Genomic DNA, 26,443 nt, shown 5'->3' with positions numbered 1-26,443 from the left:
CCCTGTAACACTGTTGACCAGAGTGTTCCCTGTAACACTGTTGACAAGCGTGTTCCCTGTAACACTGTTGACAAGAGTGTTCCCTGTATCACTGTTGACAAGAGTGTTCCCTGTAACACTGTTGACAAGAGTGTTCCCTGCAACACTGTTGACAAGAGTGTTCCCTGTAACACTGTTGACAAGAGTGTTCCCTGTAACACTGTTGACCAGAGTGTTCCCTGTAACACTGTTGACAAGCGTGTTCCCTGTAACACTGTTGACAAGAGTGTTACCTGTGACACTGTTGACAAGCGTGTTCCCTGTAACACTGTTGACAAGCGTGTTCCCTGTAACACTGTTGACAAGAGTGTTCCCTGTAACACTGTTGACAAGAGTGTTCCCTGTAACACTGTTGACAAGAGTGTTCCCTGCAACACTGTTGACAAGAGTGTTTTCCTGTAACACTGTTAACAAGAGTGTTCCCTGTAACACTGTTGACAAGAGTGTTCCCTGTAACACTGTTGACAAGCGCATTCCCTGTAACACTTGACAAGCGTGTTCCCTGTAACACTGTTGACAAGAGTGTTCCCTGTAACACTGTTGACAAGCGTGTTCCCTGTAACACTGTTGACAAGAGTGTTTCCTGTATCAATGTTGACAAGCGTGTTCACTGTAACACTGTTGATAAGAGTGTTTTCTGTAACACTGTTGACAAGCGTGTTCCCTGTAACACTGTTGACAAGAGTGTTCCCTGTAACACTGTTGACAAGAATGTTCCCTGTAACACTGTTGACAAGTGTGTTCCATGTAACACTGTTGACAAGCGTGTTCCCTGTAACACTGTTGACAAGCGTGTTCCCTGTAACACTGTTGACAAGAGTGTTCCCTGTATCACTGTTGACAAGAGTGTTCCCTGTAACACTGTTGACAAGAGTGTTCCCTGCAACCCTGTTGACAAGAGTGTTCCCTGTAACACTGTTGACAAGAGTGTTCCCTGTAACACTGTTGACAAGAGTGTTCCCTGTAACACTGTTGACCAGAGTGTTCCCTGTAACACTGTTGACAAGCGTGTTCCCTGTAACACTGTTGACAAGAGTGTTACCTGTGACACTGTTGACAAGCGTGTTCCCTGTAACACTGTTGACAAGCGTGTTCCCTGTAACACTGTTGACAAAAGTGTTCCCTGTAACACTGTTGCCAAGAGTGTTTTCTGTAACACTGTTGACAAGAGTGTTCCCTGTAACACTGTTGACAAGAGTGTTCCCTGTAACACTGTTGACAAGAGTGTTCCCTGCAACACTGTTGACAAGAGTGTTTTCCTGTAACACTGTTAACAAGAGTGTTCCCTGTAACACTGTTGACAAGAGTGTTCCCTGTAACACTGTTGACAAGAGTGTTCCCTGTAACACTGTTGACAAGAGTGTTCCCTGTAACACTGTTGACAAGAGTGTTCCCTGTAACACTGTTGACAAGAGTGTTCCCTGTAACACTGTTGACAAAAGTGTTCCCTGTAACACTGTTGACAAGCGTGTTCCCTGTAACACTGTTGACAAGAGTGTTTCCTGTATCAATGTTGACAAGCGTGCTCACTGTAACACTGTTGATAAGAGTGTTTTCTGTAACACTGTTGACAAGCGTGTTCCCTGTAACACTGTTGACGAGAGTGTTCCCTGTAACACTGTTGACAAGAATGTTCCCTGTAACACTGTTGACAAGTGTGTTCCATGTAACACTGTTGACAAGCGTGTTCCCTGTAACACTGTTGACAAGCGTGTTCCCTGTAACACTGTTGACAAGAGTGTTCCCTGTATCACTGTTGACAAGAGTGTTCCCTGTAACACTGTTGACACGAGTGTTCCCTGCAACACTGTTGACAAGAGTGTTCCCTGTAACACTGTTGACAAGAGTGTTCCCTGTAACACTGTTGACCAGAGTGTTCCCTGTAACACTGTTGACAAGCGTGTTCCCTGTAACACTGTTGACAAGCGTGTACCCTGTAACACTGTTGACAAGAGTGTTCCCTGTATCACTGTTGACAAGAGTGTTCCCTGTAACACTGTTGACAAGAGTGTTCCCTGCAACACTGTTAACAAGAGTGTTCCCTGTAACACTGTTGACAAGAGTGTTCCCTGTAACACTGTTGACCAGAGTGTTCCCTGTAACACTGTTGACAAGCGTGTTCCCTGTAACACTGTTGACAAGAGTGTTACCTGTGACACTGTTGACAAGCGTGTTCCCTGTAACACTGTTGACAAGCGTGTTCCCTGTAACACTGTTGACAAGAGTGTTCCCTGTATCACTGTTGACAAGAGTGTTCCCTGTAACACTGTTGACAAGAGTGTTCCCTGTAACACTGTTAACAAGAGTGTTCCCTGTAACACTGTTGACAAGAGTGTTCCCTGTAACACTGTTGACCAGAGTGTTCCCTGTAACACTGTTGACAAGCGTGTTCCCTGTAACACTGTTGACAAGAGTGTTACCTGTGACACTGTTGACAAGCGTGTTCCCTGTAACACTGTTGACAAGCGTGTTCCCTGTAACACTGTTGACAAGAGTGTTCCCTGTAACACTGTTGACAAGAGTGTTCCCTGTAACACTGTTGACAAGAGTGTTCCCTGCAACACTGTTGACAAGAGTGTTTTCCTGTAACACTGTTAACAAGAGTGTTCCCTGTAACACTGTTGACAAGAGTGTTCCCTGTAACACTGTTGACAAGCGCATTCCCTGTAACACTTGACAAGCGTGTTCCCTGTAACACTGTTGACAAGAGTGTTCCCTGTAACACTGTTGACAAGCGTGTTCCCTGTAACACTGTTGACAAGCGTGTTCCCTGTAACACTGTTGACAAGAGTGTTTCCTGTATCAATGTTGACAATCGTGTTCACTGTAACACTGTTGATAAGAGTGTTTTCTGTAACACTGTTGACAAGCGTGTTCCCTGTAACACTGTTGACAAGAATGTTCCCTGTAACACTGTTGACAAGTGTGTTCCATGTAACACTGTTGACAAGCGTGTTCCCTGTAACACTGTTGACAAGCGTGTTCCCTGTAACACTGTTGACAAGAGTGTTCCCTGTATCACTGTTGACAAGAGTGTTCCCTGTAACACTGTTGACCAGTGTTCCCTGTAACACTGTTGACAAGCGTGTTCCCTGTAACACTGTTGACAAGAGTGTTACCTGTGACACTGTTGACAAGCGTGTTCCCTGTAACACTGTTGACAAGCGTGTTCCCTGTAACACTGTTGACAAGAGTGTTCCCTGTAACACTGTTGACAAGAGTGTTTTCTGTAACACTGTTGACAAGAGTGTTCCCTGTAACACTGTTGACAAGAGTGTTCCCTGTAACACTGTTGACAAGAGTGTTCCCTGCAACACTGTTGACAAGAGTGTTTTCCTGTAACACTGTTAACAAGAGTGTTCCCTGTAACACTGTTGACAAGAGTGTTCCCTGTAACACTGTTGACAAGCGTGTTCCCTGTAACACTTGACAAGCGTGTTCCCTGTAACACTGTTGACAAGAGTGTTCCCTGTAACACTGTTGACAAGAGTGTTCCCTGTAACACTGTTGACAAGAGTGTTCCCTGTAACACTGTTGACAAGAGTGTTCCCTGTAACACTGTTGACAAGAGTGTTCCCTGTAACACTGTTGACAAGCGTGTTCCCTGTAACACTGTTGACAAGAGTGTTTCCTGTATCAATGTTGACAAGCGTGCTCACTGTAACACTGTTGATAAGAGTGTTTTCTGTAACACTGTTGACAAGCGTGTTCCCTGTAACACTGTTGACAAGAGTGTTCCCTGTAACACTGTTGACAAGAATGTTCCCTGTAACACTGTTGACAAGTGTGTTCCATGTAACACTGTTGACAAGCGTGTTCCCTGTAACACTGTTGACAAGCGTGTTCCCTGTAACACTGTTGACAAGAGTGTTCCCTGTATCACTGTTGACAAGAGTGTTCCCTGTAACACTGTTGACAAGAGTGTTCCCTGCAACACTGTTGACAAGAGTGTTCCCTGTAACACTGTTGACAAGAGTGTTCCCTGTAACACTGTTGACCAGAGTGTTCCCTGTAACACTGTTGACAAGCGTGTTCCCTGTAACACTGTTGACAAGCGTGTTCCCTGTAACACTGTTGACAAGAGTGTTCCCTGTATCACTGTTGACAAGAGTGTTCCCTGTAACACTGTTGACAAGAGTGTTCCCTGCAACACTGTTGACAAGAGTGTTCCCTGTAACACTGTTGACCAGAGTGTTCCCTGTAACACTGTTGACAAGCGTGTTCCCTGTAACACTGTTGACAAGAGTGTTCCCTGCAACACTGTTGACAAGAGTGTTCCCTGTAACACTGTTGACAAGAGTGTTCCCTGTAACACTGTTGACCAGAGTGTTCCCTGTAACACTGTTGACAAGCGTGTTCCCTGTAACACTGTTGACAAGAGTGTTACCTGTGACACTGTTGACAAGCGTGTTCCCTGTAACACTGTTGACAAGCGTGTTCCCTGTAACACTGTTGACAAGAGTGTTCCCTGTAACACTGTTGACAAGAGTGTTCCCTGTAACACTGTTGACAAGAGTGTTCCCTGCAACACTGTTGACAAGAGTGTTTTCCTGTAACACTGTTAACAAGAGTGTTCCCTGTAACACTGTTGACAAGAGTGTTCCCTGTAACACTGTTGACAAGCGCATTCCCTGTAACACTTGACAAGCGTGTTCCCTGTAACACTGTTGACAAGAGTGTTCCCTGTAACACTGTTGACAAGCGTGTTTCCTGTAACACTGTTGACAAGAGTGTTTCCTGTATCAATGTTGACAAGCGTGTTCACTGTAACACTGTTGATAAGAGTGTTTTCTGTAACACTGTTGACAAGCGTGTTCCCTGTAACACTGTTGACAAGAGTGTTCCCTGTAACACTGTTGACAAGAATGTTCCCTGTAACACTGTTGACAAGTGTGTTCCATGTAACACTGTTGACAAGCGTGTTCCCTGTAACACTGTTGACAAGCGTGTTCCCTGTAACACTGTTGACAAGAGTGTTCCCTGTATCACTGTTGACAAGAGTGTTCCCTGTAACACTGTTGACAAGAGTGTTCCCTGCAACCCTGTTGACAAGAGTGTTCCCTGTAACACTGTTGACAAGAGTGTTCCCTGTAACACTGTTGACCAGAGTGTTCCCTGTAACACTGTTGACAAGCGTGTTCCCTGTAACACTGTTGACAAGAGTGTTACCTGTGACACTGTTGACAAGCGTGTTCCCTGTAACACTGTTGACAAGCGTGTTCCCTGTAACACTGTTGACAAGAGTGTTCCCTGTAACACTGTTGCCAAGAGTGTTTTCTGTAACACTGTTGACAAGAGTGTTCCCTGTAACACTGTTGACAAGAGTGTTCCCTGTAACACTGTTGACAAGAGTGTTCCCTGCAACACTGTTGACAAGAGTGTTTTCCTGTAACACTGTTAACAAGAGTGTTCCCTGTAACACTGTTGACAAGAGTGTTCCCTGTAACACTGTTGACAAGAGTGTTCCCTGTAACACTGTTGACAAGAGTGTTCCCTGTAACACTGTTGACAAGAGTGTTCCCTGTAACACTGTTGACAAGAGTGTTCCCTGTAACACTGTTGACAAAAGTGTTCCCTGTAACACTGTTGACAAGCGTGTTCCCTGTAACACTGTTGACAAGAGTGTTTCCTGTATCAATGTTGACAAGCGTGCTCACTGTAACACTGTTGATAAGAGTGTTTTCTGTAACACTGTTGACAAGCGTGTTCCCTGTAACACTGTTGACAAGAGTGTTCCCTGTAACACTGTTGACAAGAATGTTCCCTGTAACACTGTTGACAAGTGTGTTCCATGTAACACTGTTGACAAGCGTGTTCCCTGTAACACTGTTGACAAGCGTGTTCCCTGTAACACTGTTGACAAGAGTGTTCCCTGTATCACTGTTGACAAGAGTGTTCCCTGTAACACTGTTGACAAGAGTGTTCCCTGCAACACTGTTGACAAGAGTGTTCCCTGTAACACTGTTGACAAGAGTGTTCCCTGTAACACTGTTGACCAGAGTGTTCCCTGTAACACTGTTGACAAGCGTGTTCCCTGTAACACTGTTGACAAGCGTGTTCCCTGTAACACTGTTGACAAGAGTGTTCCCTGTATCACTGTTGACAAGAGTGTTCCCTGTAACACTGTTGACAAGAGTGTTCCCTGCAACACTGTTGACAAGAGTGTTCCCTGTAACACTGTTAACAAGAGTGTTCCCTGTAACACTGTTGACAAGAGTGTTCCCTGTAACACTGTTGACCAGAGTGTTCCCTGTAACACTGTTGACAAGCGTGTTCCCTGTAACACTGTTGACAAGAGTGTTACCTGTGACACTGTTGACAAGCGTGTTCCCTGTAACACTGTTGACAAGCGTGTTCCCTGTAACACTGTTGACAAGAGTGTTCCCTGTAACACTGTTGACAAGAGTGTTCCCTGTAACACTGTTGACAAGAGTGTTCCCTGCAACACTGTTGACAAGAGTGTTTTCCTGTAACACTGTTAACAAGAGTGTTCCCTGTAACACTGTTGACAAGAGTGTTCCCTGTAACACTGTTGACAAGCGCATTCCCTGTAACACTTGACAAGCGTGTTCCCTGTAACACTGTTGACAAGAGTGTTCCCTGTAACACTGTTGACAAGCGTGTTCCCTGTAACACTGTTGACAAGCGTGTTCCCTGTAACACTGTTGACAAGAGTGTTTCCTGTATCAATGTTGACAAGCGTGTTCACTGTAACACTGTTGATAAGAGTGTTTTCTGTAACACTGTTGACAAGAATGTTCCCTGTAACACTGTTGACAAGTGTGTTCCATGTAACACTGTTGACAAGCGTGTTCCCTGTAACACTGTTGACAAGCGTGTTCCCTGTAACACTGTTGACAAGAGTGTTCCCTGTATCACTGTTGACAAGAGTGTTCCCTGTAACACTGTTGACAAGAGTGTTCCCTGCAACACTGTTGACAAGAGTGTTCCCTGTAACACTGTTGACAAGAGTGTTCCCTGTAACACTGTTGACAAGAGTGTTCCCTGTAACACTGTTGACCAGTGTTCCCTGTAACACTGTTGACAAGCGTGTTCCCTGTAACACTGTTGACAAGAGTGTTACCTGTGACACTGTTGACAAGCGTGTTCCCTGTAACACTGTTGACAAGCGTGTTCCCTGTAACACTGTTGACAAGAGTGTTCCCTGTAACACTGTTGACAAGAGTGTTCCCTGTAACACTGTTGACAAGAGTGTTCCCTGCAACACTGTTGACAAGAGTGTTTTCCTGTAACACTGTTAACAAGAGTGTTCCCTGTAACACTGTTGACAAGAGTGTTCCCTGTAACACTGTTGACAAGCGTGTTCCCTGTAACACTTGACAAGCGTGTTCCCTGTAACACTGTTGACAAGCGTGTTCCCTGTAACACTTGACAAGCGTGTTCCCTGTAACACTGTTGACAAGCGTGTTCCCTGTAACACTGTTGACAAGCGTGTTCCCTGTAACACCGTTGACAAAAGTGTCCCCTGTAACACTGTTGACAAGCGTGTTCCCTGTAACACTGTTGACAAGCGTGTTCCCTGTAACACTGTTGACAAGAGTGTTCCCTGTAACACTGTTGACAAGAGTGTTCCCTGTAACACTGTTGACAAGTGTGTTCCATGTAACACTGTTGACAAGCGTTTTCCCTGTAACACTGTTGACAAGAGTGTTCCCTGTATCACTGTTGACAAGAGTGTTCCCTGTAACACTGTTGACAAGAGTGTTCCCTGTAACACTGTTGACAAGAGTGTTCCCTGTGACACTGTTGACAAGAGTGTTCCCTGTAACACTGTTGACAAGAGTGTTCCCTGTATCACTGTTGCAAGTAACTTTCTATACGTCCCAGCTGCATATAGAATCTTAATAATAGTGTCATGTTGATTCCTGAACTGTCTTGAAATTATTGTTGTATATATTTATCATTTGGTAGATGGAGTATGTTGGTTTAGGATAACACGCACATCTTTACGTACGTTGTTGATATATTTGCTACGTTCACGCCTGGTTCACACTATGAGATCTCGTCCCGTGCTGAAATGTGTAATCATTTGTGTTTACAGAGGGATTACAACAGTTGCGTTCATGTTAGTCTTGACCCACTTGGAATTCATTCAGTTCAAGTTCGTGCCCACATTTGTTGATCTGTTATTTGACTCAATCATGAAAAACGATACGCATATAATAATAATAATTGCTATATTGAAATTATATCCATTTGCTGTTATGGTATTTATTACGAGTCATTGTCATTTTCAGTAGACTTTTCACGTAATCTACTGGCTTGTCGTGCATAACCAAGTTGCACATAGCATCACTAACTTTGATGATAATTTAGCAGGCTGTCAATACAAATTTTCATGCTGCTTTCAAAGTAAATTTATCAGTTTTGCACACCCACTGTGTAGACTGATATGTAAAGTTACCAACTTTGCAGAATTTCTATGTAACGTTAACAATTCATGTCACAGCTTTACCAGTTTTGCAGACTTGTCACGTAACTTTGCAGGCTTTCAAGTACCTCAAACATGGTTCCACATATTAAAAAGCAACTTGATAGACTTCCACATAATGTTATCAATTTTGCATGCTTTTCTAAGTTCATTACAAGTTTTACACACCACTTTGTAGACATGCTACATAACGTTACCAACTTTGCATGCTTTTCTAAGTCCATTACCAGTTTTACACAACACTTTGTAGACATGCTACATAACGTTATCAACTTTGCATGCTTTTCTAAGTCCATTACCAGTTTTACACACTACTTTGTAGACATGCTACATAACGTTATCAACTTGGCATGCTTTTGCTAGGTCCATTACAAATTTTACACACCACTTTGTAGACATGCTACATAACGTTATCAACTTTGCATGCTTTTCTAAGTCCATTACCAGTTTTACACACCACTTTGTAGACATGCTACATAACTTTACCAACTTTGCATGCTTTTCTAAGTCCATTACCAGTTTTACACACCACTTTGTAGACATGCTACATAACGTTATCAACTTTGCATGCTTTTGCTAGGTCCATTACCAGTTTTACACACCACTTTGTAGACATGCTACATAACTTTACCAACTTTGCATGCTTTTCTAAGTCCATTACCAGTTTTACACACCACTTTGTAGACATGCTACATAATGTTATCAACTTTGCATGCTTTTGCTAGGTCCATTACAAGTTTTACACACCACTTTGTAGACATGCTACATAACTTTACCAACTTTGCATGCTTTTCTATGTCCATTACCAGTTTTACACGCCACTTTGTAGACATGCTACATAACGTTATCAACTTTGCATGCTTTTGCTAGGTCCATTACCAGTTTTACATGCCACTTTATAGTAGACATACTACATATCGTTACCAACTTCGCATGCTTTTGCTAGGTCCATTACAAGTTTTACACACCACTTTGTAGACATGCTACATAACGTTACCAACTTAGCATGCTTTTCTAAGTCAATTACAAGTTTTACACACCACTTTGTAGACATGCTACATAACCTTATCAACTTTGCATGCTTTTGCTAGGTCCATTACCAGTTTTACACACCACTTTGTAGACATGCTACATAACTTTACCAACTTTGCATGCTTTTGCTAGGTCCATTATCAGTTTTACACACCACTTTGTAGACATGCTACATAACGTTACCAACTTTGCATGCTTTTGCTAGGTCCATTATCAGTTTTACACACCACTTTGTAGACATGCTACATAACGTTACCAACTTTATAGATTTGCCACGCATCTTTCTCAACTTCATACAAAATGTTGCCGTCATACCATGTAACTAGCAATATTAGACATTTTATGCAAATGTCAATGCAACTATATTATCTTTTCATGCTTGCCAACCAACTGCGCAAATGTGCAGACCTGCCACATACCTTTAACAGCTTTGCAGATTGGCAAGCAACTTTCCCTGTAATTTTGCAGACACTTTAGGGTGTTTTCAAGCAGCTTTGTAGACTAGCCATGTAATGTTAACAACTCTTCATGTACTTTTACTAACTTGGCAGGCTTTTCATTTAACTATCTTCTTTACGTTACTTTAAAAAATTAGCATGTAATTTTGCAGATTTTTTTCTTAAATTTTCAAGCTTTCAGCGCTGACTTGCTACTTAAGGTAGAGATGCAGTTTATCTGACAGGTATTTTAATTAGTTAATTAGAAAACCAAGTTGACCCTTGTCCACAAAACTATATATTTTCAGAAAGCTTATTGTATGAATTTTAAAGTTTTGTTAGTAATTTATTTTTATGGACACTGTAGTTTGAAATATGCACAAAAATGTGCTTTTTTGGTCAAAAGTGATTTAAAAAAAATTTGCTTCTAAACCATGCTTCTGTTTCCTTACAAAATTGGTTTATGGGTACATCTGTTTACTATGAAGAAAGTATCGTCTTGAAAACTGTCTACCAGTTGTCAATTTTGTCAAATTTCACTACTTCAAGTTTATGCATAAATTAACACCCAGGCTAGTTGTCTGTACGATTGCTGTGACACTATTCAACTAAAAACAATGCCCCAACGGCGTTTTGAAGATAAACACATTGCTAATCATTTGTGAAAATTTCAAAACAAAAGGTCAAATCGTCTAGGAGCTATTTTTTTCCCAAAGTTCTGGAATGTGCACTAAAAAGAAGCTGAGATATTTGCTAATTTGCATAACAATTCACACAGTAAGAAGTTTGCTAATGCTCATAATTAAAATGGCTGTTACAGTTTCAAATTTAAATGTATTATCGTTTTGTAAAAAGTTAAATACAGTGCATAATATGGAGATCCCGTCATTTCTTTTTTTCACCATGTTTTTTTTAATTATTTATGTACAGCCTTGCTAAATCTTGCTAAGCATTCAAAAGAGATAATGTTTGCACCTGTTATTTATATTTTAAAATCGTTTTTGAGTAATGTTCCACTATTCACAATTCTATAAAATTTCAACAGTCTATAGCCAAGACTTTTTGGATAATAAAAAGCAAAAAAAAAAATTTCACTCCCAAGTGCACACGAACCCGCATCTCTACCTTAAGGATAAGTATCATTAATTTGACAAATGGTTATTGAGAAAACAGTGGAACAGACAGACAGACAGACAGACAGACACGGAATAATCTCAATGACTTCCATTGTGTGCTAGAAGGAAATGACAAGATAATCCAGACTTGTATGAATAACATTTGTCTATATTGAAAAAAAAAAACTTACTTTCTAGAATTACAGAATTAGACATTTTTATGCTTCAATACGTAGCAAATTCTTTGCTGCTTGGTACAAGTTTGAAAAGAAGCTTGGTACAAATTTGAAAACTTCTCTGTAACGAGTATAAAACTGTAAAAAAAAAATAATACGCCACCAGTGTTGCAGTATTACACACTTGTACATGACTACCGGTAATACCAGGGACATCCCATAATACAATGATTCTAGAATATCAGAAAACCAGACCTACAGCAGATACAAAATAATATTATGAGTTAAGTAGTGTAGAAAACTGATATGGATACTAGTAATGTCAATATATGACTCCCAGACATACTGTACCTTTCATTTACAAACCAATGCAACTGTGTGTAAGGAAGGGAAAAAAAAAGGCTGGCAATGGCAGAACACTTGTAAGAATTTCCTGACTTGACAAGAACTGTACATTTATAAAATTTACAAAGAAGTGCAAAAACTAACAAAGCAAAGGGCATGGAATGTTTGCAATAATCATATATAGCAATCTGTTTGTATAGGATGCAATCCTGTCATGAATGACAATTGGCAGAGATATTAGACAGAAAATCTTACAATGACTGAGAAGATCTTACTCAATACAATTGGCAGAGATTGTAATGACAGAAGAGCTCCCTGGGTACAATTGTAATGACTGGCTTTGTTACACACTAACCATACAATTCATATTTCACTCATGGTGGCAAAGTGTGCAGCTTGTGGGTGAAAATAAAGCAATCTACAATATGCTGATGTCAATGATATTCTACATAAATCATCAATAATAAACATGCAAGATCTTTAAATTTGTAAACACTGTAATTCTACAATTCTATTTGACAGATGAATCAGTATGAGTTGAAGAGAGGCAGGTAAAACTTGCAGTCAAACTAGTTGTGAGAAGAACATTAAACCTTCATTACTAGTGATTACAGCAGACATCAATCTTCTTTGCAACATTGCGAGTTTCACTGTTTACTTTCAAAGCTTATCTGTCCTTAACTACATTAGCGACTTAATTTATTATTTTTAGTTTTGGCAGTTTTAATAATAAATGAAATGACATCTATGTGAGCGTATGAATAGAATAAAACTCATTGCTGCGAATAGTCATGAATTTAAACCCAGCGAATGCACTCAAAACATCAAAATAGTGAAATTAAATACCAGTGAACATTATTGTTTTCAATACTGTTGCCTTTTTTTTTAAATGACCTCCATGAACAAATATTCAGTCTGTGTCTGTAATTATTCAGTTCCCCCATGCCAGCCAGCACATTTGGGATATATGTACTAACTGTCAAAGATAAAACTTCACACATATCATTGTTTCATCTAAGCATCTATTGTATAACACAGCCAGCAACAATAGATGCAATATTGCAAGGAAAATTGATTCTGATACAGAATATAATTTGTGTTTATATGCAAATATACAGATTTACAAAACATGATTTTTTTTCAATTAGTTGGCAGGAAATGCAAGTATGTTTTGTAGAAAAATCACCTTTCTTCATGAGAACTACTGCGTTGATTTCTATCTGGACTGCAACTATTTCTGGACAACTTTTCACGTTTATATTTAGGACTTTTCTTGTGCTTTGATTTAGATCTGTTTTGACTGCGATGTTTTTCAGACTTGGATCTGTCGTGACTGCGACTACGACTGCGTTTCCGGTCATAATTTTTAGATTGTGAGTGATGCTTTCTGTCATTAGACTTGTCCCTGTGTTTACGCCTATCAGATCTGTCCCTGCTATTACTACGTTTCCTCTCATTATGTCTATCCCGATCAGATCTGTCCCTGCTATTACTACGTCTCCTCTCATGTCTGACCCGATCAGATCTGTCCCTGCTATTACCACGTTTCCTTTCATAATGTCTATCCCAATCAGATCTGTCTTTGCTATTACTTTTAGGTCTTCTATCCCTGTGTTGTCGACTACTGTGACTTTTTCTATCCCTGCTCCGACTTCTCCTTCGCTCTCTGCTCTGACTTCTCCTTTGCTCTCTGCTCTGACTTCTCCTTTGCTCTCTGCTCCGACTTCTCCTTTGCTCTCTGCTCCGACTTCTTCTTTGCTCTCTGCTCCGACTTCTCCTTTGCTCTCTGCTCCGACTTTGTTGCCTCTCTCGACTTCTGCTCCTATACCTCTCACGGTATGGACTGTGACCAGGTCTTTTTTCTTGATCTCGCTTTTGTCTTTCTCTCTCTCGTTCCAAGGCAGTTGCAAAGTCAGATTCCTCCCTTCTGCTGGACCTATGATGACTCGATGATCGTCTGCTTTCTCTACGGTTTGAATGAGGAGATCTGCTATGCCTTTTTTCATTCCTTGGCTTCACAGGTGACCTAAATCATAAAAAACAAGCCATGCATAGCACAGTCCCAATTAGTTATCAATTTTAAGTTATATAGTTTTGATAATAGTAATACTTTAAACATAAACATGTCGGCGATATGAATCCAGATGCTCTTGATTTTTTAACATTAAAATGTTTAACATTAAGTCATCTTGTACATTAAGTCATTTGTATCTAATTGTCAAACGAGCACTTTTCTATATCAATGTGATATTGCTTTACCATTTTAAATACATCTGTATATCTACAACATGATGTATAATGAATATATAAAATCTGAAGATAATCAAGAATGCTAGAGACACTGCCAAACAACCACACTCATTAAAACAAAAAGGCCACCAGTCAGCTATTTTGAATCTGATCTGAAAAGCAAAATGACATCAAAATGAGCCATAATGCCTAATGTATGCCTAAGTTTGAACAAAATCCATCTGTAAATAGCTGAGATCCGGTTCCGGAATGCCAGAAATGCTAGATTTTGAGTCAGCCATCTTGAATCAGATCGGGTAACAAATTGATGTGTATATGTATAATATTATGTATAATGCATGTGTGAAGTTTGAATGTAATCAGTCCAGGTATTTTTAAGATATAGGTTCTGGCCCACCCAACACAAAAACGTACCCACCCAAACGTATTTATTTAATACTTATTTCATCTCAGCAAAGATATTAGACAGATGAATGGTAAGAACTAGTAAGGTATGGAATGGAAGTTGTATTTCCATGTGATGTTGTGTATTCATACAAAAAGCAAGTGAGAAAGCATCATGGCTAGAACACATGATAAGTAAAAATAACTTTACTCTGGAGTCACATGTGGATTTTATAGGTTTTAGCCAAGTGTTGATAAGATAAATGCAAGTACATATATATCCAAAAATCATTCATTTATTGGTAAAACAATGTGAGCAAGCATCACATACATGCTGCGTTATAGAAGATTGAAATTCACAAATATTTCATTCAATGTTGTATATTGAACTGCTAGAATGTGCAATTGTTATCCATACACATTGAATATAACAGAAATAAATGGCACATACATCATGCATACCTGCTCCTTTTTTTTGTTTCCCTGTCCCGTTCTCTTTCCTTGGCTGCCATACGCTCAGCTTCACCCCATTGGACATCTTTATCTGGTATATGTTCATCTCGTTTCTCAGCTTTTGCTGCACTACTACTGGTTGATGCTTGTTTTCTTGGTGGTATTCGTCTCTCTATATCCTGTGAACAAATGCAACTATGATATTTAGGAAGAAAGCAGCCAAACTATTTCACAGTAAAATTTGACAATTTGAGAAACATTCCTTCTAATGTCATGTGCTATGTATTCAAATACACCTGATTCAAGATGAGATTTATGATCAAATCATATTATTACATGTACTGTACTGTATATTGAGATTATTTTGTAAAGATGAATTTCACAAAGATGTAGGTAATTTGAGTTTGTTCTGCTTAGTAGTGTGAGACAAGTTTAACAATATATATGTGATGATGATAAATGGAGGTATATACGGATCTAGATTGCCTCATCTATAAATGCCTTTGTGCATATGGTACTTGCCTTCACAATAGGTACTGGAATACGAGGGAATAATGTTGAAAACCATTCCAATTTTGTGAGAAAACATCTTAACATTTCACCAATAGTCATAACACATCCACCACCAGCTTTCACATCAAGCTCCTGTCAAGTACAAGGTGAAACAGTGATTCAGTTGAAATGAAGTTACCAATCAAAACATTACCTGTATCTTTCATTGTTCAGACAATCACAGTTAGTGAAAAACTCACAAAATAAGAAAAGAACATAGAAACTACAGTATTTGCTCAAACAAAAGCACATTTCTATAGAAGTGCACATAAACCAAGATTTATTTATCATACATTTGATCATTGAAATTATGATTTACTTTGATTATGGACCCACCCATGAGATTTACATTTTAGCACATTTGCAAATATGGCATTGTCTGAACATGCAAACTAACAAGTGTACTAATTTCTTTTATGATATGCCAAGGTATACAGTGCATTCAAGTGTAGAAATAGTTTTATTCTAGAACCCCAATACATGACAAGAATCTAGGCATAGTTAGTTTGGGACATTTTGATCAATACACAACAGTGAATTAAAAAAGCCAAGATATGCTAATTATTGTCACATAATGATGTTGAATGAAAACTGAAGATGAAGACTCCTTTTTGTCAAAAAGGTATTACAAGCATGGATCACAGTAATAGTATAGAATTATGAATTGTATGAATAAATAATAAAGTGTCATTAGTTTTTAAAACCTACCCACTGGAATACGTACCTCTTCATCATTTAAATATTCATCATACCAATCAAACAAGTCACCAGGTGGTTGCGTATATCTAAATATGAACAAAAACCAAACATTATAGCTGCAAATAAACTTACAACCTAAATACAATAGTTTTTTTTCCAACACCAACAACTGATGTGATTTAAGACTTGTTCAAGGCTTTCCAAAAACATGTCTTCGGAAATCTAAGACCCCTTTTGCACCAAAAATTGCACGATTGAAAAAAACCAAACTCAATGTAAAACTCTGTGCTGAACTACGGTAAGTAGATAGCGAGTCACTATATCTGAGGCTTTTCAGTGAGCCTATCCGTATCAATTTCTGCCAGGTACTGGTGTGTTAAATGACAGGTTAAGCATACTATACTTGTACAGTAATACTTGCATATACTAGCAGTTTGCCTGACTGTCTAAATACACACCTTATATACATATATCCTAAGGCTCTTATATAAGGTGAATCAATGTGTGTGATGAGGCCATTCACCTGTTTACGCGTTAACTTCAATGTAAACAGCTTATATAATAAACAAAATGCAGATGACACTATCCCACCAGTACCAACACCTCTAACCTGAAAAAAATAATTAACAAAAAAACAACAACATTAGGATATAATACTACTCCATATAGTAAACATAGTAGACTATAATAAACCTTGAAGACCAGTACAATTATTTGGAAACTCAAATCTTTATGATAAGATGTTTGCAAATATTCCATATTAGTTGGTTATCACAGAAGTTAAAATTAAAATTGCCTGTACATTAGACAGGTTGAAGAATAAAAGTGGAGACATATCTGTCCAGGGTTCTGCCCAGCCTGATTTGAGTGCCGATCGCTAATTAATATTCATGAGTTCATTAATATTCATTTTTCCATTCTACTAGCTACGATTTAACTACTTTAATTATTTTAACTTTTTTAAATATTTCAATGTAAAATTAATCTGCTTTGAAAAAAGTGAAAAAAATATATACACTTTATTTTTGCAATCACGTTAAAATACGCATTTTGAGACATTGACATCTGATCTGGCAGCCATTTTTTTTGTCAAAGCATGTCGTCCATTTGTTACGGCCAAAGTGGAAACAAGAATTTAATTGTTTTCTTTTCCAATGGAATGCTGGTAAATCACATTAATAGTGAAAAATAAGTATTCCTTGTATCGCTGACTGAATATAGCTTATGAATTTAATTTTATGAACGAGTCATGAAGCCAAAAACATCAATGAAGTTTACTACACTTGAGTGCAAGTGCAGCTTGACGCATCGCTTCCGGTGAAGTGAGCAAGTTATTGTTCCACTCAACAAATCCTACAAACAACTAAACTTGCAATAGTAATCCTTCCTTCTGTTTATTTATTGTTGTTTCCCCTTCCATTATCTTGATGTACAACTTATTCCGTTCTGGTTCGTTTGTTAAAACTAACAGAATGTCAATCGGAGGTTGACATTAGGCCGATGTTACACGTGTACGTTGATTTTGAACAGCTGTGTTTTCTTTCATAAAAGTTTTATTGTGTGTTAATTGTTTGCATTGTGTTGTTGTGTGTTAAAACCAACAAGGACAATAGAATGATGGTCCAGTGGCCGACATCCTGTGTGTATCATAAACAAATAGAACAGTGCCGGTCGCCAACTTTTTGTCCTGGTCGAAAATTCGGAGTGCCGTGGGCAGATCCCTGTCTGTCCCTACTAAGATAAAAATGAACCATTTGTGCAACATTATTGAAATTAAGAATTACATGAATTTGACACCCTCCCTAATCATTTGTTTTACTGCTCCCTTAATAGCTACGTGCATGTGCTGGTAATTTGCATACAGCAAAAAAACATGGCCACCGTTCCATCAGTCTTATTTATTTTCCTGCTGAAAATGGAGGTTAATTGTGCTAGCTAAACATTAAAACTGTACCCCAACTAAATATTGCTACACTACAGCAACTTTTTATCAACATTGTCAGTAAATGTATAGCAATTGCTTCCAATGTTGTTTTGCTACAATCAAGTTTGTTTTGATACATTTGCAACGCACCCAGACTTCTAGTCACCGTCATTGGACCAACAATGCATTTCAACTCGGACCTGATCGGACTGACAGTCATGGCGGAATACTTATTCAAAGTAGAGTTTGTTTATTATCGGGATACAAGAATTATACCAATATATATATACATGTATCACAAGCTGAGTTTCAAAGTGATTACAACAGTTTTATCGACCACCTCATTAACATTTTTACGACAAATGAACGCACTTCGCATTCAAATTATGGACAAAGAAAATCAGAAATTGGATTTACCGACAAACCATCGATTCAAACAGTTGGTCATTGACAATCTTCGTTCAACTACACCAGGAGGCATAATAAAGGCAAAACTATTCATTCTGGATGGGTCATCACCTATGATGAAACAGAATGAAAACCAACCGCGTCAACCGACTGCTGGTTCATCTACTGAAGCCGGTAACAAATCAAAGCGAATGAAACTAGACTTTCACTTGGACACACACGTGGTTGCTAGATCCGCTATGGACTCGGACAAAAAACACCAAACACGAGTAGACCAGACATCGTCAATGGATTATCGCCGTGGTATGCTACATTAACAAACAGACGAACTTACTGCACGGAACGGCGGCAATTGACCGATCTAAAAACGCCCCGACTGCCATTGGCTGTATTGTATTACACGCAGTAGATTTCGTCACACCAACCCTTTTCGCTATGTCAGCAAAAGATATTCCTTCTAAATACAGCTCAACTATTTTTTGCGAATCACAGGTGGAGTCGGAAATCCCTGTTTACTCTGCAACATGATGACTGTGAATGTCAGTCACAGTCAACGACACTCTCCCTTGCAGAGTCTTCTTGACCTATGGAGCCAGAGAGCCACAACTAGACTCACAGGTGCCACAGGTACAATTTTACACCAAAATTGTTGGTATTCCGGGTTTTTTAAAATTCATTTGTTTCTTATATCCTAAGCTTCTGTTGAAAAAAATGTGTGTTATTTAAAATAATATATCGAATATTTTTACATTTAGTGCTAAAATCTTTTCAAAATGTTAAAATAACGAAAAAGGTAAAAAGGTGTTTAGATAATTTTCTCAAACATAAAATGCTAGTGGGCGTGATTTCAAAATAAATTTTATACCAGTTTCGCTGTAGTGTAGCAATATTTAGTTAAACATAATCGTTCAAAGAATGACTGAAACGATAGTAAAGCTAATTTAAAAGTGAAGATAGACTCATTGACGGTGAATTATTTCTCAGTTTCATCACTGCTTTCAAGCAGTCTCGGTTGGCCGAATTTGACTTGTGTTTTTTCGATAATTCTATTTAGTATGTCATGCTTATTTGCTTTCTACTTTTGAACGCCACAGAAACCAAGCTTCACACTTCCTTTCAGTCTGCTAGCAAGTGCTAATTCTGTTTTTTGTGCAACATGTTAATGAATGAACACTAGAAATAGATTCACAATAAAACTTGGTGGGATTTCTTCAGTGTTGCGGTCAACTCGTCAGTGTTGCGGGCAATCTCGCTATGCTAAAACGATTCGGGGGGGGGACAATGCATTTGTGAAATGTAACATGACCTGATTACATTACTGTACCATGTTCATTTGCTTTTAGAATATACTTTTCGTAACCAAAAAATGATAACATTTCGTGATGCCTATATTTTAGAACCAAATTAATGCCTTTCACTCGCTAAATTAGAGTTATGCCCACTCAAGAGATTATACGGTAATCATTATGCAAATTATGTATTAATATGCATGACATTTATCCAAAACTTATCAGGTCTGCCTATTGTCTCACAGCATCTACCAAGCATTTACCAAGTTTCATCAAAATCCATTAAGTGGTTCTTTAGACATGAGTGAAACATTCATGGAACAGCAAAAAAAAACGTGAATTATCATACAAATTTGGTAATTAATTTGATTTGTTTTCAATCAAACACTAATCTGCGCATTACCCCAGAGCATCTATGTACTAAGTTTCATCGAAATCCAATAAGTGGTTCTTTAGATACGAGTGAAACAGATAGATGCACATACATACACATTGTGTGCTTTGCAAGACTGTTGAATTAGCTGAAATACAAGCTGATGCCTTATTCAATACTTACAAGCTGATTGGTTTTATCAATATATTTTTGTATTTATTCTTCCTCAAATCAGTTTTTTTTTTTTCATTATAAATTTTGTGATGTTAATTTCAGTACAGCACAGACAAGTCAGTGGTAGTACCAGGTTTGTAATCATTCATTCGGTTGAAATAGATGAGAAACTAGCAGCCTGTTGGCTGAGATAGCTTCGCTGTTATCAATGCACATTTTAATTAAAGACCTGAAGATATCATTAGAAAATGAACAATATGTATAGTATTAAAGCAATCAGACTTGCTATTTTCAACACAAATTTGAAAATATAACTTTTTATCAAAAATATTCATTAATCCTTTTCCGGTCAAGTCGGTGAAAAACCGCCGTCAATATGGGTATGCTAGAATTTACCACTCCAGCTAGCTAACTGGTTAAGTCGTTGAAAAACGGCCTGCTATTTAGGTTGTTCAGACGGTCAAGCGTTTATAATACGTTGTACGGAACCTGATATTTTACACTTGCGAAATTATGGAGGGAGAGAATTTGTTTTCGATTCCGTCAAGGCAAATAAATTAACCAAGTAATAAAGAATGTAATTCTGTACTCTTGTCTGCTCATTTCACTATTTTTACCGTCACAACGCGACGTTTGCGACGACGAAAAAAAAAACGCCTTGACCACATTGCAAACTGCAGCATTACAACCTTTTTTGAACGACACGATTCACGATTATAACGGTAGTAACGTATTTTGACCAGCTTGGCAAATAGTCCCGGCACTTAGAATGAATAGCATAACGGATTCCAACGGCTGAACTTGGAATGTCGGCAATCACCAACGTAAAATGACCGGGACAGCTGGTAGGAAATATTCAAGTCCACGTGATTTCACCGTCTGAGCTAGCATATGCAATTCTATGTGTATGCAAATTGTAACCAATCCGTGTTTGAAAAAATAACATATTTATTTACATAACAATAAATATTCAAATTGTGGGGAGATGCAGTCTTGTGGACATCTGGTCGTTCAGTATAAATATGGCCGAAGAAAGTGAGATAAAGCCCAGACTCGCTGTTTGCCTCCTTTCCAACACGTATGTTAATATGCCGTCCTGTACAGATAGGAAGTGTTTTATGAAGGCAAGAAGGAAATTGAAGAAAACGCGTCAATTGTGCAGTGGCACGGGGAGTGATAAGTTTGACATTGACACGACAGATTTTTCACCAGCAAAGCGTGGAAAAAGGAAGAAATCCAAAGCAAAGGAAACATTTGACGTCGGTGAGTTACCAGCCGAACATACCACTGACACCGGTGATAATAGTCCTCTCAAGAAAAGGCATAAAAAGAAAAAGAACAAACGCAAGTCGGAGACTGTCTCCTCTGTCAATGAACATGTGATTACAGAAGAAAGTCGTTTGAAGGACTGCGGGGGCAAACTAGGGGGCAAACCAGGAGGCAAGCATAAATCGAAGACGAACTGTAAAGTGGTTGAATCGCCAGTTGCCGACGAAGCAGATGCCGAAGAAACGGGAGTTAATCACGCTGAAATACAACGTGCCGTCGAAGATGTGATACAATTTTTGCAAGACAATGTTTGCGATTCGGAACCGTCGACATCCGCCACAACTGTCAACGCAGAAAAGCAGGGGTCTGAACATATCGACCAAGCGAGTACGCAACAAAACATCGATGTCACCAAAAAAATGGTACACGAAAATGTATGCGATACAGAACAATCAACAATTGCGAGTTTCCCCGAAAAACAAACTTTAAACAAATGTGTTGTGTATGCACATGCATCGCCAATGGACACGCGTGACGATGAACTTGTATTGGACGAAAAAACAGATGAACTACGACACAAAATACCAGATGACTTCATAGATGCAAATGACGACGATACAGATTCAGAAATCGATGAAGATCGTGCTGAGAATGACGATTTTTTAGAGCAATGTTACCCACCTGTACTCGATAGCGACATTGAAATTGAATCAGACACAGAAATTGGTGCTACATTCGATTATGTTGCCTCCGGCACTGGTGAATGGAGAATGGTCATCAAAAATACATTGCAAAAAAATTAAATGCCCGCTGGCGTAATACAAATTTCAGTGAAATGCAAGCATTCTTTGGTGTGATGATATGTATGGGTGTTGATCACAAATCAGCAATCGACGATTATTGGTCGAGTGATCCCTTTCTGCAGAACATGGGAATTGCATCAGTAATGACTCGGGCCAGATTTCAAATGCTAATGCGTTATTTCCATTTAGCTGATCCAGTAAATGACCTACGGCGGGATCCTGACATTGAACGTCGTCGTCAACGATCAGAGGCCGACCCGTTGTATAAAATCAACCCGTGGCTGAAACCCGTACTCGAAAATTGTCGGCGATATTATCAGATGGGACAGGAAAATTCGATTGACAAGGGTATGGTGAGATTCAAGGGAAGGTCCATGTTTAAGCAGAGATGGCCCCACAAACCCGACCGTGATGGCTTCAAAATATGGCAGGTGTGCGACTCGACAACGTCTTACATTGCGAACTTTGAACCGTATTTGGGAGTGAAATATAAAACTACCAATGAGGGAAGAAAGAAAGAAACTGGGACAATCAAGAAGACTGTGCACCGGTTGTTACAGCCCTTCACAGAAAAAAAACATATTCTTTTCTGTGATTCGCTTTTTACCTCAGTTAACACAGCCCTTGAATTACAAGACAAGAAAGTGCACATGGTCGGTAGTTTTAGCAGACGAAATCGGAAAACTATGCCACCGCAATTAATTCCCGAGGGGAAAAGCAAGAAGCTGAAATTGAAAATTGGTGAAATGAAAGCAGCAACTAGACTGGACGACACTATCAATATTACTGCATACCAAGATGACAGTGCACAGATATTAATTTTAAATACGGTCTACCCCCCGCTGGCTACTTCGGCAGAAGCAGTAGATGACGCGAGAAATGTGCCTGTATCGTTACAATGTTACAGATAACACATGGATGGCGTGGATCGGTCTAATCAAAGGCGGAAATACTATCACACGGACTGAAAAAACAATCGTTGGTGGATCTACATGGTCTGTTACCTCATAGATGTTGCATTGGTCAATGCTTATGAATGTTTCAAGGCACTGAATCGCACGACTAAAGTAACGCACAAATTCTTCAATATCCGCACAGGTAAACAACTGATTGGTGGACACTCGAGTAGAATTCAAAAGTCCATAAGAGAAGTTGGCTCTCTTCCAAGTAACACGTCATTTATTCGTAGTGAAAACATGGATTCGCACGAAATATGCAGACTACCCGGGCGTCAAAAATCATGTAAGCAGTGCAGCAAGAACGGGAGAAAAACAGCGAGTGGCCGATTATCAGAAACATCGAAAGGATGCCCAATTTGTAAAGTTCACCTTCATGCGGGCGAATGTTTCGCTGCTTTTCATCACAACATGGCACTGAGGGGAAAACGCACCGTGGGAACACAAACACGAAGTACAGAAGAGCAGCCCTCTACATCAGGCAGACGCATGGGAGCAGCCCGCCGGGGTGGACGACTAAGAAAGGTGTACAACAAATAAATTTGGGACTTATTACAGCTTCACGAACTGTACAATAGTTTGAGTTGGTGAAAATACGTTATCGTTAATTTAGTTTCATGCTCAATCGGTATTTATACGTTTTAATGTCAGAATAGTTCATCGGGTCTAGTCGGTGGAAATACGTTTCAGCGTGAGTATATATACACGCCAAGTTCCTGCAGTTACGTTCTCGCTAGTTCGTTTTATTTCAAGTCGATAAATATACGTTGAAATATTCAGTTAGTTAATCGGGTCATGTCAGTGAATATACGTTGTCGTGTGAAGGTAACCCCGATCAAGTCGTTGCAATTACGTTCTGGTTCGTTTCAGTCTCAGTTTGAGTCGTTAAATATACTTTTAAGTGTGGGCTTACTCGTACGGTCAAGTCGGTTAATATATGTTACAGCTTGAATATAACATCAGTGAAGTCAGGGAAAGTACGTTGTAATATGTTACACATGCAGTTCAAGTCGTTGAATATATGTTGAAATTTGAAATGTAGGCTGACAGGTCGAGTACGTCAAACACGTTTTCCCCATACATGTCCCAAATATCCCCATACTCGCGCGTTTTTTTTTCTTCTTACTTCGAACTTGCATTCATGTAGTGAGTGACCTTGTACTTGCTTGTAATGTGTTTTCAATTAAGCAATATTTATTTCAATGTTTAACAGTGTTTATTGAGACTGTACAAAGGGCAACACATTGCTACTTAACGACAGTAAAAAATGTATATTGAAATAAAACGGTGATTTTTTTTATACGAGAAATTGTTGTCCATGTTGTTGTTGGTGGTAATGAAGTGTGTATGCGAACAGATTGCAAAAAATGTGAAAACTGTGGTCGATACAGTCTGTTAACTATGGCCTATTTTTGCAAAAATGTCTGGCAGGATAGCATGCACAGATGCTGGCTACTGGAGTGCATTGAATCATACCGTTTTTCACCGACTTAACCTGATAGCGTGAAACTCCCCTGACCGGAAAAGGGTTAAAATTAGATAATTGAAGAAGAAAATCATCAAGAAATGAACAAATCAGAGAGAGGTCTACCTGTAGCACCTATGTAGTACCGTACTCGACCGTGTTAGCGCCAATGCCCGGGCAAGCACCAACCACCTTAACTTTTGCGCAATTTTTATATTCTGGGTCACATTCGGCAGAGCGCCCACCCCTTCAAAATGCAACTAATTTGAAACTTGGTCTTGCGTAACGAATCTTGGTAATCGTTTTTATATGATACAGCGTGGATATCGACCGCTGTGAACATGTTTTGAATGCGTAGAACACGGTAATCATGCATAAACTACACTTCGACAATGACCTGTTAATACAAGTAAAATGTGGTAAATATTTCATATTCAGTTTACCTCTCAAAAATGGCTAGTTACTATTTTTTTGGAAAAACCATGTAGTTTATTCGCTGAAATCAATTCCAACAGATCGTACTTCGACATTGATAATTCACTTCCGCATTGCGTTACTGGAAAGTCTTTGGGAATTTCCGAAGAATTGCGTCAGTACAACACAGCATTTTGATTGGTTAACCAACTTGACCCATTAGGTCAAAGTACGCTGCTGCAGGTCAAATCTGCAAATGCATCATGGCGGAAAGTGATTTTCATCGAGAGTTTGTGTACGATCACCTTCGTCAGTGGAGATAATATGCCAATTTTGACTTCGACTGTGTTCCAACAGATTCAAATGTTTTTAATTTTGTAAATTCTGGTGGTACGTAATTAATATTGTAATAAAATGTGCATACTTTTTTGATCATTTCTGTTTCTTCATTGTAAAAATCAACGACGACTCAACTAATTTCGTAATTTGATTTTCCCTCAAAGACTTAATTTGTCACTTGATGAATCAAATTTTTCATTTGCACTCTTTTTCGAGGGGGCGTGCTCGGGTAAGCGCCCACCCCTAAAAAAAATCATGATTTTTCTGAGTTGAGGCCCCTGGGCGCTAATGCGGTCGAGTGCGGTATATATAATATCAAGGCAATTAGACTTGCAGTTTTTAACAAGAAGTCGAAAATATCACTTTTTACCAAAAATACCGTAAAAACCCTCAAATAAGAGCCACTTTGTAACACTTTCATTTCTGGGTGGTGCTTATTTGAGGTAACATGTTGACAACTTTGTAGCCAGTGGCTCTTAAACCAGGGTCATCAAACTTTTTCATTGTGAAATAGGGAAGGGGATAGGCAAACACACACACAACCAAAAAGACAAGTAATTATTAATGATGAATCATTGCAATTAATTTATTCTGTAAAAATACTGTTATGGGAATAACAAACGTCAAATAAATACAACGATTCGACCGACATTGTGTAGCGATGCCTGAAGTCACATCTCACTGACAATGCGTACCGATGCCTGAAGTCGGATTTGGTAGCACTCTCAGTGTCTGACCCAACACTCGAATCACTTGTACTTCCGTTGTACAATTGTTTACCAAGTATGGTACGGCAAACTTTTTTCTTGAAAACTGGGATTAACTTGCGTGGCTGTGGCTGGCGTGGTGGTTGATTTGGTGACGATATAAAATAGTATCGGATACTTGCAATGCAAGCATGGAACGAATGAAAAAAATGATGCCCAATCACTTGTATTTATGGCAAAAACAATAAAGAAAAACACGTTTTTCGATAGATTTTTACAGCTTGGGTACTTGGGCATTGTTTTAATTGCGCTAAACGTCTGACAGTACAGCTTTGGTTTATATTTCCTGTTTCATAATTAAGCCAATATGTTAATGATATTCACGTAC

The 26,443-nt window shown here is 39.1% G+C and overlaps 1 protein-coding gene across 2 annotated transcripts in view; it reads right to left on the bottom strand.

The window, feature by feature from the left end:
• Positions 1-11,223: 11,223 nt before the first annotated feature.
• The window catches only part of LOC100374846 (uncharacterized), a 31,794-nt gene continuing 16,574 nt past the window's right edge, over positions 11,224-26,443 (bottom strand). For both annotated transcript variants that reach the window (XM_006822212.3, XM_078013158.2), the window contains 5 exons: positions 16,393-16,544; positions 15,960-16,020; positions 15,206-15,328; positions 14,693-14,862; positions 11,224-13,622 (listed from right to left, as the gene is read on the bottom strand). In XM_006822212.3, the coding sequence (XP_006822275.1) occupies positions 12,779-13,622; positions 14,693-14,862; positions 15,206-15,328; positions 15,960-16,020; positions 16,393-16,544 (1,350 nt within the window). In that variant the 3' untranslated portion in view covers positions 11,224-12,778. The remainder of the gene's footprint in view (positions 13,623-14,692; positions 14,863-15,205; positions 15,329-15,959; positions 16,021-16,392; positions 16,545-26,443) is intronic.

The sequence above is a fragment of the Saccoglossus kowalevskii genome, chromosome 17, assembly GCF_978046115.1.
Source record: "Saccoglossus kowalevskii chromosome 17, keSacKowa6.1, whole genome shotgun sequence".
NCBI classification, from domain to species: domain Eukaryota; kingdom Metazoa; phylum Hemichordata; class Enteropneusta; family Harrimaniidae; genus Saccoglossus; species Saccoglossus kowalevskii.
Note: the sequence above shows the minus strand (reverse complement) of the source record. Positions and strands in the feature narration are given on the sequence as shown.